This window comes from Mytilus californianus, unplaced genomic scaffold (genome assembly GCF_021869535.1).
Source record: "Mytilus californianus isolate M0D057914Y unplaced genomic scaffold, xbMytCali1.0.p SCAF_29, whole genome shotgun sequence".
Taxonomy (NCBI): Eukaryota; Metazoa; Mollusca; class Bivalvia; order Mytilida; family Mytilidae; genus Mytilus; species Mytilus californianus.
The window spans coordinates 1,667,006-1,686,538 of record NW_026262678.1 but is presented as its reverse complement, the minus strand read 5'-3'; the positions used below and the strand labels follow the sequence as shown (position 1 = coordinate 1,686,538).

The 19,533-nt window shown below is 33.1% G+C and overlaps 1 protein-coding gene and 1 long non-coding RNA gene across 4 annotated transcripts in view; one reads left to right on the top strand and one right to left on the bottom strand.

Annotated features, from left to right (window-relative positions):
• The first annotated feature begins 3,036 nt into the window (after positions 1 to 3,036).
• Positions 3,037 to 3,820, top strand: LOC127732880 (uncharacterized). Of its 2 annotated transcripts, none has more exons than XR_007996469.1 (3): positions 3,037 to 3,310; positions 3,605 to 3,734; positions 3,801 to 3,820. It is a non-coding gene; the product is annotated as an uncharacterized LOC127732880 (long non-coding RNA). The 2 variants fall into 2 exon arrangements; XR_007996470.1 differs by lacking the exon at positions 3,037 to 3,310 and adding an exon at positions 3,335 to 3,440.
• Positions 3,821 to 17,572: 13,752 nt separating this feature from the next.
• Positions 17,573 to 19,533, bottom strand: part of LOC127732871 (keratin, type I cytoskeletal 9-like) — a 32,049-nt gene continuing 30,088 nt past the window's right edge. The window contains exons 5-6 of one of the 2 annotated variants that reach the window (XM_052242053.1): positions 18,974 to 19,111; positions 17,573 to 17,879 (exon numbers count right to left, since the gene is read on the bottom strand). In XM_052242053.1, the coding sequence (XP_052098013.1) occupies positions 17,756 to 17,879; positions 18,974 to 19,111 (262 nt within the window). In that variant the 3' untranslated portion in view covers positions 17,573 to 17,755. The remainder of the gene's footprint in view (positions 17,880 to 18,973; positions 19,112 to 19,533) is intronic. The other variant, XM_052242054.1, reaches the window with a different exon arrangement.

The window sequence follows — 19,533 nt, the reverse complement described above, 5'->3', positions numbered from 1 at the left end:
CAATTATAAGGTTAATTGATTATTACTCCAACATGGTTCATTATAAAGCCATATCACCTTTTACAAAAGGTTTGGTGACATTTGACCTTGAAAAATGACAACCGGAAGTGACCTTGAGAAAACCGGAAGTAGGCATTTTTTGCACTTTTTTCATGGAAAAGTACTAGAAATCCATATATTTTGTAAATTAAATACATTTACTTATCACTAAAGACAAGAAGTGACTTTCGATAAACCGGAAGTGGCCAATTATCTCCTGTTTCACATGCAAAATTATATAGAAACTATATATTTTTGGAATCAGTGTAAAAAAGGCTATCAAATGAGACCGGGAGTGACGTTTACTTCACCGGAAGTAGCACATTATCTCCCTTATTTCACTCAAAAGTATATAGAAACAATTCATTTATCGCATCAGTTTGAAGAAACTTATGATTGGATACCAATTTTAACTTTGAGTAAACCGGAACTAGCTTCTTTTCAATAACTTTGAAAATTGATGTGTAAAGACCTTCAATTGTTCTCTGAACAATTGGTTTATAATTTTTTTTTTTTCTTCCGCCAAATTTTCTTCTTGCGATAAATATTTGTTTCGCAATATGTCTCTTAGATATTTCTTACATTGTATCGTACAGTGTAAGCGCTTTTAAATTTCACCCTGCTAAGCCGAACAATTATCTTTTCCTTGAGAAATCCGGAAGTAGCCATTTTTGCACTTTTTTCATGGAAAAGAACTAGAAATCTATATATTTTGTAATTTAAATACGTTAACTTATCACTAAAGTCAAGAAGTAACTTTTGATAAACCGGCACTGGCCAATTATCTACTTGTTTACAGGCAAAAGTATATATAAACTATACATTTTTGGAATCAGTGTAAAAGAAGCTTTCATATGAGACCGGAAGTGACGTTTACTTCACCGGAAGTAGCTAATTATCTTACTTATTTCACTCAAAAGTAAATAGAAACCACTTATTTATCGTATCAGTATGAAGAAACTTATGAATGGATGCCAATTTTAACTTTGAGTAAACAGGAACTAGCTTATTTTCAATAACTTTGAAAATTGATGTGGAAAGACCTTCAATTGTTCTCTGAACAATTGATTTTTAATTAGGTCTTTCCACTTTTCCGTGGAAAGACCTATTGGTTTTGTTCTGAGATTTTATTTTTTTCTTCCGCCACATTTTGTTCTTGTGTAGTATTGTGGTTTTGCAAGATGTTGCTTAGATTTTTCGCATATGATATCGAACAGTTATTGCGCTTTTGGAACTGACCCTGTTAAACCGTACACATTACGTTGTAAGAGTTATCTCCCCGAACACTGTTTTTCTTGTGTCCACTACTCCTTCGCAACCGTAAAAGATTACGACAAATTTATTTTACCAAAGTGCTTCCTATATCTTCAAGATGATGAGTCGGTTTGCACCAAAGTTCTCCGGAGTCTCCATATGAGAGTTATTTCCCCTTATGCATTTGATATAAGTGATATGCATATAAACTCATAAACCGTAAGCCGTATAAACCTAGAGTCGTTTTATTGAAGGTCCTTGGGTCCCAACTTAGAAAATAAGGTCAAGGTCAAAGGTCAAGGTCATGTTCTAAATTTTGACATTCACTTCAAACTCCTTTTACTCAGAAAAAAAGCTAGGGGTAAAATTGAAAAAAATGTGAGCATTATGTTAGTCGCGACATTATTTATGTCGTGAATATTTGTCGAAATAATACGCGTAGTATTTTAGGGGTTTTCATACCACTGAAATGGAAAAATCAACAAATTGACTAATTATAGCTTCAAACTTTACAGCTCTCATGATGTGTACATGCAATTTATCTTTGTAAATCATCCAATGCCCACAACTACCCATTTAGCCCCCCCCCCCCCCATTTTTGTTAGGAATCCCATTTCTATTTTATTATAAAAATGCTAATCCTTCTTTTTTCATGAATAAATTTCTTTCTGAAATACAAAAATACAAATCTATTCTTGCAAAATAAAATATCTGCTCCAAATCATGTACATGTACACTGTATTTCTGAAAATTAATCGATAAACGTTTTGTTAAAGTACTATAACACCAGCATTTTTTTTGTGTGCATGCAATGAATGAGTCGATCAGTGGTCAGCGATTGGACAATAGTTTACCTGTAAAAAAATTCGAAAAAATATATTTTCCGTTTGCAGTATAAATCACGTGCAGTCCGCTTAACGTTCCAATCTGGATTGAGAAATTAAAATCAATTAAGTAGAATTCCCTCCAAAATTCGTAAATAGTAGTAAAATCCTAGAATCAAATGTCTAAACATGCATTAAAATGAAATCTGTGCTCCCGTAAATATGTGTACGAAAAAAGCATGCATGATCAGACTTCAATGACCTGTAAACGAAAGAAAATTAAATCCGTTTGCACATTCTTTATACATAGGTGTGGTCAGAACGACGTCTCTCTCTGCAACTAAATTATATAAACTGTCTTTCTGTGTATATCAATCAGCTTGGTGACGTCACAATCATGTCAACCATCCGGTGCAACGCCTGCTACCCTAAAAAAAATAGGGGTTTCCCCCTTTTCGGAAAGAATTAATCACATAGGTTAAATACAAAAGATCCATGCAGGTCAGGTCGGGCCATTTTAAATACAAAATTGAATACAATGCACACACAATAAGACCAATAAGTAAAAAAATAAGACACAAATTCCGGGAAGCACTATAAAAAAAAAACGTTTATAAAGGAAGATGCAAGGATATTTTTGAAGGCCTGTTTAAATTCTTGCATGTTCCTACAAATATCATAACTTGAATATAACTAAAATGTTGCACGGACCCGTTTTCGTGTGCTCCTAGAGCCTAGGTCTCAAGTGTTTGAACACGGGCACTAGGCTCTCAATGCCTTGTTCACGTGTTTCTAGAGGCTAGGTCTCAAGTGTTTAAACACGGGCACTAGGCTCTCAATGCCTTTATCACGTGTTCCTAGAGGCTAGGTCTTAAGTGTTTAAACACGGGCACTAGGCTCTCAATACCTTTTACACGTGTTCCTAGAGGCTAGGTCTCAAGTGTTTAAACACGGGCACTAGGCTCTCAATGCCTTTTTCACGTGTTCCTAGAGGCTAGGTCTCGAGTGTTTAAACACGGGCACTAGGCTCTCAATACCTTTTTCACGTGTTCCTAGAGGCTAGGTCTCCAGTGTTTAAACACGGGCACTAGGCTCTCAATGCCTTTTTCACGTGTTCCTAGAGGCTAGGTCTCGAGTGTTTAAACACGGGCACTAGGCTCTCAATGCCTTTATCACGTGTTCCTAGAGGCTAGGTCTCCAGTGTTAATACACGGGCACTAGGCTCTCAATGCCTTTTTCACGTGTTCCTAGAGGCTAGGTCTCGAGTGTTTAAACACGGGCACTAGGCTCTCAATGCCTTTTTCACGTGTTCCTAGAGGCTAGGTCTCGAGTGTTTAAACACGGGCACTAGGCTCTCAATGCCTTTTTCACGTGTTCCTAGAGGCTAAGTCTCAAGTGTTTAAACATGTTCCTAGAGGCTAAGTCTCAAGTGTTTAAACACGGGCACTAGGCTCTCAATGCCTTCATCACGTGTTCCTAGATGCTAGGTCTCAAGTGTTTAAACACGGGCACTAGGCTCTCAATGCCTTTTTCACGTGTTCCTAGAGGCTAGGTCTCGAGTGTTTAAACACGGGCACTAGGCTCTCAATGCCTTTATCACGTGTTCCTAGAGGCTAGGTCTCGAGTGTTTAAACACGGGCACTAGGCTCTCAATGCCTATTTTCACGTGTTCCTAGAGGCTAGGTCTCAAGTGTTTAAACACGAGCACTAGGCTCTAAATGCCTTTTTCACGTGTTCCTTGAGGCTAGGTCTCGAGTGTTTAAACACAAGCACTAGGCTCTCAATGCCTTTTTCACGTGTTCCGTGTTTAAACACGGGCACTAGACTCTCAATTCCCTTTTTGCGTTGTCTTAATGGATTGTCCCCATGTGTTTAACCAACCAACCAAACCACCTACCTACCAACCAACCAACCATTACATGCTTGCTGTGGTCCCTTGTGTTTAATACAGGTACAAGATCTCATTTGTTTCGTGTTTGCTTGTTTCAAGCGACCCTATCCTACGTGTGTAATCAATCAATCAATCAATCAATCAATCAATCAATCAATCATGTTTCGGAGGGGAAAGACCGTTAACAATTGTTTTTAAAACAATTGATTTATATTTCTGATTATTAGGTCTTTCCACTTTTCTGTGGAAAGACCTATTGTATTTGTTCTGATTATTATTATTATTATTATTATTTTTTTTTTTTTTCCGCCAACTTTTGAAATTTTTGTTTCGCAATATGTCGCTTAGATATTTCTCATATTGTATCGTACAGTGTATGCGCTTTTAAATTTCATCCTGCTAAGCAGAACAATTTTCTTTGTAAGAGTTATCTCCCCATTCACTGTTTGTTATGTGTGTGCATCTCCTTCGTAACAAAAAAAGATAACGACAATTTTTTTTTTTGAATTGTTCGTTACTTCCTTAGGAATTTTTGGCTAATTTGGATCGAAGCGATCCAGTGAAATCTTGTAGGAGTTGTCTACCTTAACCAAAAAAATTTGTCGTAATATTTTTGAAACTCATGAACCGTAAGCCGTAAAAACCTAGAGTCGTTTTAGTTGAGGTCCTTGGGTCCCAACTTAGAAAATGAGGTCAAGGTCAAAAGTCAAGGTTATGTTCTAAATTTTGACATTCACTTCATGCTGCTTTTACTCAGAATAAAGTAAGAGGTATCGACAAAAAAAAATTGATCAAACTGTTAGTCGCGACATGATTTAACTGGAGAATTTTTGTCGAAATAGAACGCGTCATTTTTTTGCGGGTTCCATGCCACTGAAATGGAAAAATGAACAAATTAACTAATTATAGCTTCAAACTCTACAGCTATCATGATGCGTACATGCAATTTATCTTTATTAATCATCCAAGGTCCACCACCACCCTTTTTTTTAGGAATCCCATTTCTATTTTACTATAAAAGTGTTAATCCTTCTTTTTTTACTTGTTTGTGAATAAACTTCTTTCTGATATACAAATCCATCCCTGCAAAAATCTGCTCCAATTCATGTATTTTGTGAAATTAATCGATAAACGTTTTGTTAAAGTACTTTGTACGACTTTGCCCCCAGCAGAGCTATAGAAAAACAGTACATTAACGGGTGTTACACGGACACTTTTTAGATGATACACGGACACTTTTTAGTTGTTACACGGACACTTTTTATGAATACAATCACTCGTGCATGATCAGTGAGTTCATGGGCACTTTAGATTTCAATTAGATTTGAACTTTTTGTTTCACCGACATATTTCCTGTCTTTTTAATTGAAAATATGTACGTTAGCATCAATAACTATATTTTTTTCAAACAATTCCAGTAACTATTCATATTAGTACACTAAGGGGTTGACCATCTTACTTCAAAAGGCCGGTTATGGTTTTTCCTAAAAAAAAAACATTTTGATCCCCAATTTTATGAGAAAAAATATATTATGGTCAAGCAGATGACACTGAAAATAATGTTCTGACTCAAGATTTTCCGAATACCGTATTATAATAGTGCTGATTTCGAAAAAAAAATATTTGGGCGATAGCGTTGAAAAACTAAATAATTTTCTTACTCAGAAAAGAACACCCCCCCCCCCTTTTGAAGCTAAATGGTCGGTCCGTAAATGTATTTTTTTTCAATATATGGACATGAATAGTATTCTGGACAATGCTGAAAGAAATGCTGGTACCAACGTTTATATTTCAATAAAAAGACAGGAAATATATATATATAAATCAAATCTAATCAAAAGATAAAATCCCTATCAACTCACCAATGCACGATTGATTCTATAAATAAAAAGTGTCCGTGTAATACATGTTCAATTATGCAGCAAATCGTGAAGAAAATCATTCAACTTATGTCATCAATTTTGGACGGTAAGCTCTGATTGGATCATATAGTGACACGTGTTTAATCCTGATCAACACTATCAGAGACATATAAAAACCTATAAGCATGAACATTTTTTTTGAATCCAAAACATATGTCTATATATATATATATATATATATATATAATAACAAGACATTGTTTATTTTAAATTTATTTTAACCCCCTCCCCCCCCCCCCTTTCCCCCCAATAAAATCAAATGGTTACCGTAGCTTGCTTACCTCTGAAATCTTTTTTATACATTACTTACTTGCGAAGTTGCATTTCAAAAAGTCTCAAATGTGTATAACATTCACCTTTAACTTGAAATGGTTCTTTTTATAAAGTTATAAGATTCTTGAATTTTTTGAGAAAAAACTCTCGGCTGAAGGGAAGTGAGAAAAAAAAATTGAGTTTAAACTGTAACTTACATCAACTGGTATATGGCCATTTAAGTTTCTAATATCTTTAGTTTTGCTACCTCTTCTAAATGTAAAATGTACTTCTTCCTTCTTGAAACGTCGTACAAGTCAGATACAAAACAAAGGTAACAAAAAACAGGCCGGAAACAACCTGCCGTATAGTTTATCTGCACTCGTAGGCTATCGCCTCGGACCTTGACCTGACTACTCGTGCAGAAAAACTATCCGGCAACGGTTGTTACCGGCCTGTTTCTTTGTTACCTTTGTATTGTATCTAATACATAGCAACATCATTATTTTTGTGTGCATGCAATGAATGAAGACACGTGGTCAGCGATTGGACAATAGTTCACCTGAAACATGAATCAAGAAAATATCTCATCCCGTTAGCATTTTAAATCACGTGCGGTCCGCTTGACGCCCTGATCTGGATTGAGATATTAAAATCAATGACGTAGAAATCGCTTCAAAATTCGTTAATATTAGTGAAATCCTACAATCAAATTTCTAAACATGCATTAAAATACAATTCTGTGCTCCCTTAAATATGTGTACGAAAAAAGCATGCATGATCCGACATCAATGACCTGTAAAAGAAAGAAAATTAAATCCGTTAGCACAATCTTAATACACAGGTCTGGTCTTGACGACGTCCTCCTCTGCAAAGAAATATTATTGTGTATATCAGCTTAGTGAAGTCACAATCACACCATTTGCAGCGCGTGTTATCTAAAATAAAAAAAAGGGGTTTTCCCCTTTTCGAAAAGAATTTAAATGTGCACGTAGATTAAAAACAAAAGATCCATGCAGGTCAGGTTCAATTTCCTTTAAATACAAAATTGAACACAATGCACACACAATAAGTAAATAAGACACAAATTCCGGGAAGCCTTATGAAAAAAAAAATAACATTTATAAAGGAAGATGCAAGGATATTTTTGTAGGAGTGTTTAAATCCTTGCATGTTCCTACAAATATCATAATTAAAATTAAAATAAACATGTTGCACGGACCCGTTTTCGTGTGTTCCTAGAGGCTATGTTCCAAGTGCTAAAAACATGGCAACTAGGCTCTCAATTCCTTTTTTGCGTGTTCCTAGAGGCTAGGTCCCAAGTGTTTAAACACAGGAACTAGGCTATCAATTAATATTTCGCATGTTCCTAGAGGCTAGGTTCCAAGTGTTTAAACAAGGGAACTAGGCTATCAATACCTTTCACAAGTGTTCCTAGAGGCTAGGTCCCAAGTGTTTAAACACGGGAACTAGGCTATCAATAACTTTTACACGTGTTCCTAGAGGCTAGGTCCCAGGTGATTAAATACGGTAGCTAGGCTATCAATTCCTTTTTCGCGTGTTCCTAGAGGCTAGGTCCAAAGTGTTTAAACACGGGAACTAGGCTATCAATAACTTTTACACGTGTTCCTAGAGGCTAGGTCCCAGGTGTTTAAATACGGGAACTAGGCTCTCAATACCTTTCTAGCGTGTTCCTAGAGGCTAGATCCCATATTTTTAAATATGGAATGTAGGCTTTCAATTCCGTTTTTGCATGTTCCTAGTGGCTCGGACCCATGTGTTCAACCAAACAACCAACCAACCAACCGACACACCAACCAACCAATCAATCAATCAATCAATCAATCAATCAATCAATCAATCAATCAATCATTGCATACATGTTTCGGTCCCATGTGTTTAATACGGGGTCCAAGATCTCATTTGTTTCTTTTTCGCCTGTTCCTAGAGATCCTATCCCATGTGTTTAATTAGGCAATCAATCAATCAATCAATCAATCAATCAATCAATCAATCAATCAATCAATCAACCAATCAATCAATCAATCAATCAATCAATCAATCAATCAATCAATCATATTTCGGAGGGGAAAGACCGTTAACAATTGTTTTTAAAATTTATAATGTAAATGTGCACTTTTAACTTTTAACTTCTTATACATTATGTATATCATAAAATGTCTCACTGGCACACATCCATCCCTTTTTGGGGTCTTCTCTCCAATTATTAGGTCTTTCAACTTTTCTGTGGAAAGACCTATTGTATTTGTTCTGATTATTTTTATTAGATTTTTCCACTTTTCTGTGGAAAGACCTATTGTATTTGTTCTGATTATTAGGTCTTTCACTTTTCTGTGGAAAGACCTATTGTATTTGTTCTGATTATTATTAGGTCTTTCCACTTTTCTGTGGAAAGATCTATTGTATTTGTTCTGATTATTATTATTATTTTTTTTTTTTCCGCCTAATTTTGTTCTTGCGATAAATATTTGTTTCGCAATATGTCGCTTAGATATTTCTTATAATGTATCGTATAGTTTATGCGCTTTAAAATTTCACCCTGCTAAGACGAACAATTTTCTTTGTAAGAGTTATCTCCCTATTCACTGTTTATCAAGTGTGTGCATCTCCTTCCTTAACAAAAAAAAATATCGACAAAATTCTTTTTTCTAAATTGTTCGTTACATCCTCAGGAATTTTTGGCTAATTTGGATCGAAGCGATTCGATGAAATTTTATAGGAGTTATCTACCTTTACCAAAATATTTTAGGTATGTTTTTTTAACTCATAAACCTTTAACCGTATAACCCTGGAATCTTTTTATGTGAGGCCCCTAGGTCCTAACTTAGAAAATGAAGTCAAGGTCAATGGTCAAGGTCAAGTTCTAAATTTTGACTTTTCCTTGTTTTTGCATTTCCTCCAACACTTTCAAAGATATATTTAAAAGAACAAGTGCAACATGTTTGCTTTATTGTAATGAAGATATGTTATATTTGGTCTGAAACAATCTAATGACATCTTATAGGAGTTAGTGCCCCTGAAATGTCTAATTATAAGGTTAATTGATTATTACTTCAACATGGTTCATTATAAAGCCATATTACCTTTAACAAAAGGTTGGGTGACATATGACTTTGAAAAATAACAACCGGAAGTGACCTTGAGAAAACTGGAAGTAGCCATTTTTGCACTTTTTCATGAAAAAGTACTTGGAATCCATATATTTTGTAATTTAGATACATTAACTTATCACTAAAGACTAGACGTGACTTTCGATAAACCGGAAGTGGCCAATTATCTCCTTGTTTACAGGCAAAAGTATATAGAAACTATATATTTTTGGAATCAGTGATAGAAACTATCATATGAGACCGGAAGTGATATTTACTTCAACGGAAGTAGTTAATTATGTTCCTTATTTCACTCAATAGTAAATAGAAACCACTTTTTTATCATATCAGTATGAAGAAACTTATTATTGGATGCCAATTTTAACTATGAGTAAACAGGAACTAGCTAGTTTTCAATAACTTTGAAAATTAATGTGATAAGACCTTCAATTGTTCTCTGAACAATTGGTTTTTAATTATTATTATTATTATTTTTTCTTCTTCCGCCAAACCTTTTTTCTTGCGGTATAAAGTTGTTTCGCAAGATGTCGCTTAGATAGTTTAGATATTACATGTATATCGAACAGTTATTGCGCTTTTAAAACTCATCTTGTTAAGCCGGAGACTTTTTATTGTAAGAGTTATCTCCCCAAACACTGTTTTTCTTGGTAGTGTATCTCCTCTGTAACCAAAAAAAGATAACGACAAAATTCTTTTTCATATTTGTTTGTTCCATCCTAAGGATTTTTTGGCTGATTTTATAGGAGTTATTTACCTTTATCAAATAAATTTGTCGCAAAGGTTTTGTAACTCATAAACCGTAAGCCGTATAAACCTATAGTATTTTAATTTGAGGTCCTTGGGTCCTAACTCAGAAAATGAGGTCAAGGTCAAAGGTAATGTTCTGAATTTTGTCTTTTGCTTATTTTTGCATTTTCTCCGATATTTTTAACGTTATATATAAAAGAACTAGTGCAAAATGTTTGCTATATTGTGATGAAGATATGATACATTCGATCTGAAACAATCTAGTGACATCTTATAGGAGTTATTGCCCCTGAAATGTTTTATTCTAAGTTAAATTATTTATTTCTTCAGATTGGTACATGATAAAGCCATAAGATCTTTTGCAAAATGTTGGGTGACATATGACCTTGAAAAATGTCAACCGGAAGTGACTTTGATTGGACCGGAAGTAGTCATTTTGGCACTTATTTCATGTAAAAGTACATAGAAACCATATAGTTTTTGAATGGTCATAAATTAACCTATCATTTGAGACCGGAAGTGACATTTTATAAACCGGAAGTAGCATATTATCTTCCTTATTGCAGGCATAAGTATATATAAAGTATATATTTTTGGAATCGGTGTGAATAAAGCTATCATATGAGACCGGAATTGACATTTTCTAAACCGGAAGTAGCCAATTATCTCCATTTTTAAAGCCAAAAGTATATATAAACCATATATTTTCGAAATCAGTGTAAATAAGCTATCATATGAGACAAGAGGTGACATTTTCTAAACCGGAAGTTAGCAATTATCTCCCTTATTTCAGGCAAAAGTTTATAGAAACCATATATTTACTGAATCAGTATGAAGAAACCTATGATTGGACGCCAACAGTAGCTTTGAGTAAACCAGAAGTATTTAGAAAATTGATGTGGAAAGACCTTCAATTGTTCTTTGAACAATTGGTTTTTAATTCTATATGAGTCTGTCCAGATTAAGGAGCCTGAAGTTCAGTGATTTTCATTAGTTCATGTATGTCATATTTGATTTATGTAAATTGTTTTGTTTTAAATTTGTATTTTTGTGTTTTTACTTTTTAGCTGTTAGTTTTCTCAGTTGAATTGTTTCATATTATTTATGTCAAAGTCTTTCAAAGTTGACTATACGGTATTAGTTTTTGTCATTGTTGACGGCTGTACGGTTGGATAGTTGTCTAATTTGCAATCATACTAGGTACATTCCCTTTTCTTTATTTTTACTTGATTAAAGACAAATGTGCTGCAAACATCAATTAGAAATATCCTGTGTGAAGACTGGTTTAATCAATTTAACTATAATTAAAAGTATTTATTTCCCTACGAAATTTAGGGTTTAAATACTGATTGACAACAGATATATTTTTTATATTTAAAACTGTACACACTGTACCAGTGACCAGAGTTCAGACCTGACTTTGACCTTTCACTTTCAGTATCAAATAGATTTCTATAATGTTACACAATGTAACAAAAATGGTGACGAGTAGGTAGGTTTTTTGGTATTGAAAAGTCATTGCTTTATGATTCTGGGATGACATGATTTGGGAAAATCCTTTTTCTACTTAGATGTATATGACCATATCATTATTTATTGAGGATTATCTCTTTTCCCTTTCTTCACATCTCCTTGATACCTTATATAAATGAAGTTGTTAAAAACGGAGACACATTTTTTTGTATTTAACCAAATACCCCTAATCTTTTGGCCTTTCCCAATCGAATTGTTTGTTTCAGAACAGATGTGCTCTTGTTGTTTGTTTGCTGTCTCAATGACTTATACATTATACCCAATATCTTCTTTCCTTCATATAGACTGTTGAAATAAAAGCAAATGCCAAGATGTGACAATAGACCCTTTGGGTCAAGTGTTTGGTGAGGTAAAGGACAGGCAAATACATTAGCTATAACTAACAGCTGGTATCATAATCAGCTTTTCTAAAAATCCATTGCAGTATAAATGTACAAAGTTGAATTCAGAACAGGTAGAACAAAGGAATGAAACTATGATTAAAGTTATTATCCTTAAGATTTATCATTCATTTTTAAAGTTAATATCTTGATATATTTTCAAAATAATGTGATAAAAAATCTTTATACTTGTAACATTGCATATATATATATAAATATATTCCAGTATCAGACAAGTTTACTTCTTGGCTCCATCTATTTTGTTATATTATTTGCTTTGTTTCTTATCTATAAGAATGTATTTTTCTTAATTCTTGTTCAGTGTTCTTCTTTCAATCAATTCCTCAATATTTTGTATACTGGAAATTGTACATCATTTGTAGATAAAGACAAACAAGAACTTTATCCAACAAATAACTTCTTCCTCTCACATGAACCATCATAATGTGTGTGAAACCTGAAACAAAATTTCAGAATAATTTCATCATGAAAACAAATTAATTCAGTGCATAATGTAACTCATCTTTAAAAATATGAAAGTAATCATGAATGGGAAAACAAATATAGCTTGGTTTGTAACTAAGAGATCTTCACAGACAGCCCATTTTCATATACATTTGTTAGTACAGTTGTATCAATTTTTTTCATCAGTTAATAACATACTACCAAAACAAAACAATGACAATTCTGTTTTTGAAAGTATCAACAATTCTAATGTCATGTCAAATCAACAAAAAATTGACTAATGACAACTGCAGTGTATCTTAAATTTTAGAATCTTAACTATTTTCTAACATCAAATTGTTCCTAACCTTTAAGTTTTTAAAAACATACATTTTTTGTAGTTTTAATTGAAGTCGAAAAGAAAGCATGCGCAAAGTGTACACCAAAACCTACTCCACAAAACAAAACATGAATAGTTAGTACTTAGCTACCTAATGTAAACTGACCATTCTTAACATAAAAGACATTTATACTGGTTTCAATATTTTTCAATATCTATAAATTCAGGGAATACTAGTGAACCTTTTTTTTAAGGGTAGAGCATATAGAGGAATAATATAATGTGTTTAGTCTAACCGTTTAACAAAAAATATGCACTTAACATCTTTTGAAGTTATCTTAAAGGGGAACTAGCTGTCAAATTCATGTTCAACCAATAAACTCAAACTCTCATATTCGATTTATAACATACTAAAACGTATATCCAAATAAAAAAAAGTCTAAAAAAATGCATAAACTCGAAATTATGTATTAGCATTTCGTGTGTATTTTAGTCCAGACGCCATCTATTTAACCATCGAGGTGACCTTCCGAAGACTAACGACGGTTCTATAACCCGATATAAACATAAACATAGATATAAAAAGGTAGCGAACTCGTGCAATTGGATTTTTCTAGGTCTGTTTGATTTCATATTATAGGTTAAAACAATGTTAATAATCGTTTTTGCCTGTATAAGAATGAGTTTTTGTAGATCGAACCAGTGAATCAAATGGTTTACCCTTGTTTCACTTTCAATGTTGACATTCTTTTCCTTTTACTAGCTGATCACGCCTAGTTCACGCGTAACCCATCACTAGCTAAAAGATTCATTTAAAGTTCACATGAATACGGATTTAATAAGGTCGAATTATTCACTTCCAAGTGAATAATTCATTAGCGATGTTTCTTTGTTTATTTCGACAAAACTGAACCAAACTGGCTGCTAAAAGCGAATTGTTATTTCATTATTTCAATTTCATTAATGATTAAAAAAAAATCATCTCGTAGCTAGTGCCCCTTTAAATGGATACATTATCATGCATGTCCTATTGATGTCATGATAAAAAAAAAATTAAAACAAGTCTTTCAAAATTATACTGATTAAAAAAAAATGTTTCCTAAACTCATCTCAATCTCATACATGCCATATACATGTAATCTCAAAATTTAATGTATATGACTTTTGTTGAGAAAATCAGGTGATGCTGGAAATCAAAAGGTGAATGTACAACATGTTCAATATTTTGAATTCTCAGAGTTCGTTATTACAAAATTCCTTACATGCTTATTATATAAGTTTATTGAAACATGTATACACCAGTGACTTTTTAAAATACCAAAATATATAATGTGTTAACGAAACAATTACACTTTATACACCTGAATTGCTTAAAAAGTGAATTGTTATTTTTCTTATTGACCATCTATGTCATAGTCCATTATTTATTCATTTAAAGAAAAATCACTTACCTTATTTAGTACTAGTGTTCTTGGTAGACTGTGGGTAACACTGGTTGCAAAATGAGAACAAATACCTTTAAAATAAGACCAAAATGTGAAAAAAAATTACCTGCAAATAAAGAACATCAGTACATAACATATAAGATAAAAGTTTTCATTTTTGTTAACAGATCAGGATGATCAATCAGTAAATACAATAAGTTATAATTATAACATGAAGTAAATAACAATTGACATAATTTATTACATTTGGGGAGGTGATTTTTAGTACTTAGTCATATGAATGGTCATACAAATATAATAACGTTTCAATCAATTATGTAAAGCAGTTGTATATCATTCTCTACAACACATTATATTGGTAAGGGGTATTTAAATAAGCCAACAACCCTTAAAGAATGCATCAATGTTGTTGTCATGTTAGGTGGGTAGCAGTTTATTTTTTAATTGAATAAGAGATTCTGAATTTCTGATATAGGCAATTTCATGTCCATGTACATTATTAAAAATTATCAGACCTTTCACAGAATTAATAAATCAGTTTAATGAAAATGTTTTGTTAAGGGGGGAGTTACAATTGTAGCTATTTTATCTTTTATGCTTATTTATTTTTTTTTGGGGGGAGGGGGGCATTTTTTGCAATACATGTGGGTGTCAGATGGGGTAAAACAAATATATGAATCTTAATTTGATCATAAATTATTAACTGATAATGTATATTGTAGCTTATCTTTGTCAATCAAATTAAACATGCATATATATAAGTACATTTGTATGCTTTATAAATATAAAACAATATGTACATTTTATACCTAGCTATTTCTTTGGCAGAAAATGCAAGTAATAATACATTTTACTGTATTATATTATGGCATTTATGGTCTGGAGATATAGGTCGGGGATGAGAGAGGTTTTTGCAATTATTAAACTGGTTAGGCTATACCACATTTACCAAGAGTCACATTTTGTGAATTTATCTTTTTTTGTGTGATGGTCTACTCCCCCAAGGTTTAAACAGCTACTTGTTTTGCAAACATGTATTGACAATCATAGTGAGAATCAATTGGATTTCATTATACAAGTATAGTCTCTTGAATTTGTAAAGATAAAACATAGAAAATAGAAGGGAGCAGGGTGATGATGTATAAGTATTTCACTGTATCATCATTATACTGGACCCCTGATATCATTTCAATACATTTGCCCAATATAAATCTACCCTAGAAGAATAATAAATTAAAATTAAGTTATAAGTATAACTATTACTTATTTTTATTCCATGGTCTATTTGGATCTTTCTGTTTTGTTGACTGGTTACTCCTCTTATTGCTCTCCCTTTTTAATTGGGTAGAGGGTGAATACACTGTTTTCCCTTTTTTCTTCCGTTGAAATGGAAACACATACAAACGAAATATTGGTAGTGAAAAGCCACACATGGCCTAACAAAGACATACAAAAATGTCCTCACAAGTTATCAAGTTATGTCATGCATGTTCATTAACGTTGACATTGTGAAATTTTCTTTTATCATGTTGGTACTTCCAAAAAAAAACATTATTCATTTTTCTTGCATAAGTTACAATGTTTGTGATGCAGTCTTATTATTTGACTGGCTGGTCTTCCTGGGGATATCGTTGATACAGTCCTGATAAATTGAAAACTAAAACGAATGAAATTCTCCTTCAGTTGACACATCAACATGTCACTGGAAAAGTTGTGAAAAGACTTGCCTTCGTCTAAATAACTTCCAGAATATCTCCACACCATGACCGATACGGTTGTCACGTCATTAAAGATGGCATATTTTGGTATAAATATTGATTCACTCATAAGGTCCTTGCATCGGAAATAAACACATTTATACTAGAACCATTTGTTGGCATGATACGGGTAATGTTCTTCTCATATATTTTATGATGGTATGATACTAAACACCTTGATTTTCATATGATGAAGACATAATCTTTCAATCAGTTAAATTGAGGTCTGGAGCTTGCATGTCAGTAACTGCTAGTAGTCCTTTGTTAATTTATGTATCATTGTCATTTTGCTTAGTCTCTTTTGTTACCTATTCTGACATCGGACTCGGACTTCTTTTAAACTGAGTTTTACTGTGCCTATTGCTGTGTGTTTGTTTTATCTAGATTGGCTAGAGGTATAGGGAAGGATTGAGATCTCACAAAACATGTTTAACCCCGCCGCACTTTTGCGCCTGTCCCAAGTCAGGAGCCTCTGGCCTTTGTAAATCTTGTATTAATTTTTTTAAATTTAGTTCATTTACATGTTTTGGAGTTTATTATGACGTTCATTTTCACTGAACTAGTACACATTTTTGTTTAGGGGACAACTGAAGTCCGCCTCCGGGTGCGGGATTCTCTCGCGGTGTTGAAGATCCATTGGTGGCCTTCAGCTGTTTGATTTTTCACTCTTTGGTCGGGTTGTTGTCTCTTTGACACATTCCCCATTTCCATTCTCAATTTTATTGCTATCTGATTGTTTATTCTACTTGGATAAAGGTAAAGGGGGAGGGTTGAGATCTCATAAAACATGTTTAATCCCGTCGCATGTTGGCGCCTGTCCCAAGTCAGGAGCATCTGGCCTTTGTTTATCTTGTATGTATTTTTTTATTTTAGTTCATTTATATGTTTTGGAGTTTAGTGTGACGTCCTTTTTCACTGAACTAGTACACATTTTTGGTAAGGGGCCAGCTGAAGCCCGCCCCCGGGTGCGGGATTTTCTCACTTCGTTGAAGACCCATTGGTGGCCCTCGCCTGTTTTCTGCTTTGGTCGGTTTGTTGTCTCTTTGACACATTCCCAATTTCCATTTTCAATTTTATACAGTATCTTCTCAAAAGGGATTTGAACGCCCGTTAATACGGTAAAAACAGCTAAACTGTGTTATATCAAATGCAACACAGCAGATGAAAAGCCTTTTCAATCAGGAAGTGAGTACATGTATACATTGCAGTTCAGGGGTGAACTAAGAAAAATATAATCTTTATACTATGTATCCCTTTTTATAGAATATGAACCACTCTGTATTTTCATAAAAAGAAAGAAAATGGTACAGAAATGTTTTAATTCTATTAAGATAATGACTTTGGATGTTTTTCACATGACAACTGTTGTTTTGTGAGAGGGAGTAATTTTCCTTGGAAAGATTTATCTTTCTTAGATCATGTTTACTCCAAAATAAACCCAAATTTACTCAAAACCAGTAATAGGCTACATATTTTATTTTTTGATATTTTTTCAAAAAATTATTCTATTGCATTTAACCATTTTCTTTAGACAATCCGGGTTTTGGAGAAAAATAGTGAAATTTCTAAACTAGAATAACAGGGAGAAGTTCATATTTTACAAGCATTCAATATTGCATTAAGAAGAATATACTGTATTCAATAGTCTAATATTATAAATTGAGTACTAACTTCACAAGACCTTTCAATACAAAAAGTATTGTCAATTTCTGTGATACAGTGTGTATCACTATTTCATCCTTTTGCATGATTCTTAGCCAGACTGCTACTTAAATGTTTGCATTTCTTGATACGTACTAACTATCATCATCGTTGCCACCAAAACCGCCTCTTCCAAAACGACCCCTTAAGCCTCCTTCGAACCTACCACGATATCCGCTACCAAAACCACCACCAGATGTTTTTTTCTTAATATCTTTTCTTTAATGAATACAGTGATAACAAATAATATATATATAAAAGTAAGAAACAAATATTATAACATAATGAACAAGTGAGCACCAGTAACAAGTTAAAGTCATACATATAGAACACATACATAGGAGGCATTCACAATCAAGTGACCAATAAAAACAGACACCACATTAACGAAAAGACAAATAATCTGATAAAACACTAAAAGTAGAAAATGCGCATACCAAATACCATATCATCAAATAAAAGTTATGCACCTCTTTTTGTACTTTAATGAAGTTGCAGGTTCTGTTGACATTGACAATTTTTTTTACACATTTTTGTCAACAATAACACTCAGTCCTTTTAACATAAGTTATATGGAGCTTGGCGTCTACTGTAATGCATAGATAACCCGCCATGCAAATTCACATTCAGCCATATTGTCACAACCTGTTCATTTATAAAGAGATTTACATAAAGGCTTGAAGAAGTTTTGTCATTTCCGACATCAGGGCCAAAATAATGACTCTTCCATTACCTTTTCTTTTTGTGATATAAACGCAATTAAAGCAAATACCTCCACATGTAAAATATGCATAGTCTTAATTTGTATTGCCATGCTTACAATAAGTTTGCTTTGATATTGAATTCCTTTTTATGATGACTCTTCTTTTTACAAACGCAATTAAAGCAAATACCTTTACATGTAAAATATGCATAGTCTTAATTTGTATTGCCATGCTTACAATAAGTTTGCTTTGATATTGAATTCCTTTTTATAATGACTCTTCTATTACCTTTTCTTTTTGTGATATAAACGCAATTAAAGCAAATACCTTCACATGTAAAATATGCATAGTCTTAATTTGTATTGCCAAGCTTACAATAAGTTTGCTTTGATATTGAATTCCTTTTTATAATGACTCTTCTATTACCTTTTCTTTTTGTGATATAAACGCAATTAAAGCAAATACCTTCACATGTAAAATATGCATAGTCTTAATTTGTATTGCCATGCTTACAATAAGTTTGCTTTGATATTGAATTCCTTTTTATCAAAATTGAGTCGTGTTAGTTATATTTTAAGCTCTTAAATATTTGCAACTCTTGATACGTACTGACAATCGTCATCGCTCCCACTTCCAAAATCCCTATCAAATCCGCCTCCTCCAAAACTACCTCTATAGCCTCCTTCAAACCGACCACGATATCCGCTACCAAAACCACCACCAGATGTTTTTTTCGTAATCTCTTTTCTTTAATGAATACAGTGATTAAAATATAATATATGTAATAGTTAGAAACAAATATTATCACATAATAAACAAGTGAGCACCAGTAACAAGTTAAAGGCATACAGATAGAACACATACCAAGAAGGCATTCAAAATCAAGTGTCTAATAAACACAGACACCACATTGACGAAAAGACAAACAATCTTAAAAATTACATAAAGTAGATATTGAGCATACCAAATACCATATCATCAAATAAAAGTTATGCACCTCTTTTTGTACTTTTTATGAAGTTACAAGTTCTGTGGCAATTTGACAATTTGTTAAACATTTTTATATACAATAAGACGCAGTCCGTTTAACATGAGTTATGTGGATAAAGGAGCTTGGTGTCTCTTGTTATGCATACATAAGCCGCAACGGAAATTCACCACACCCATAT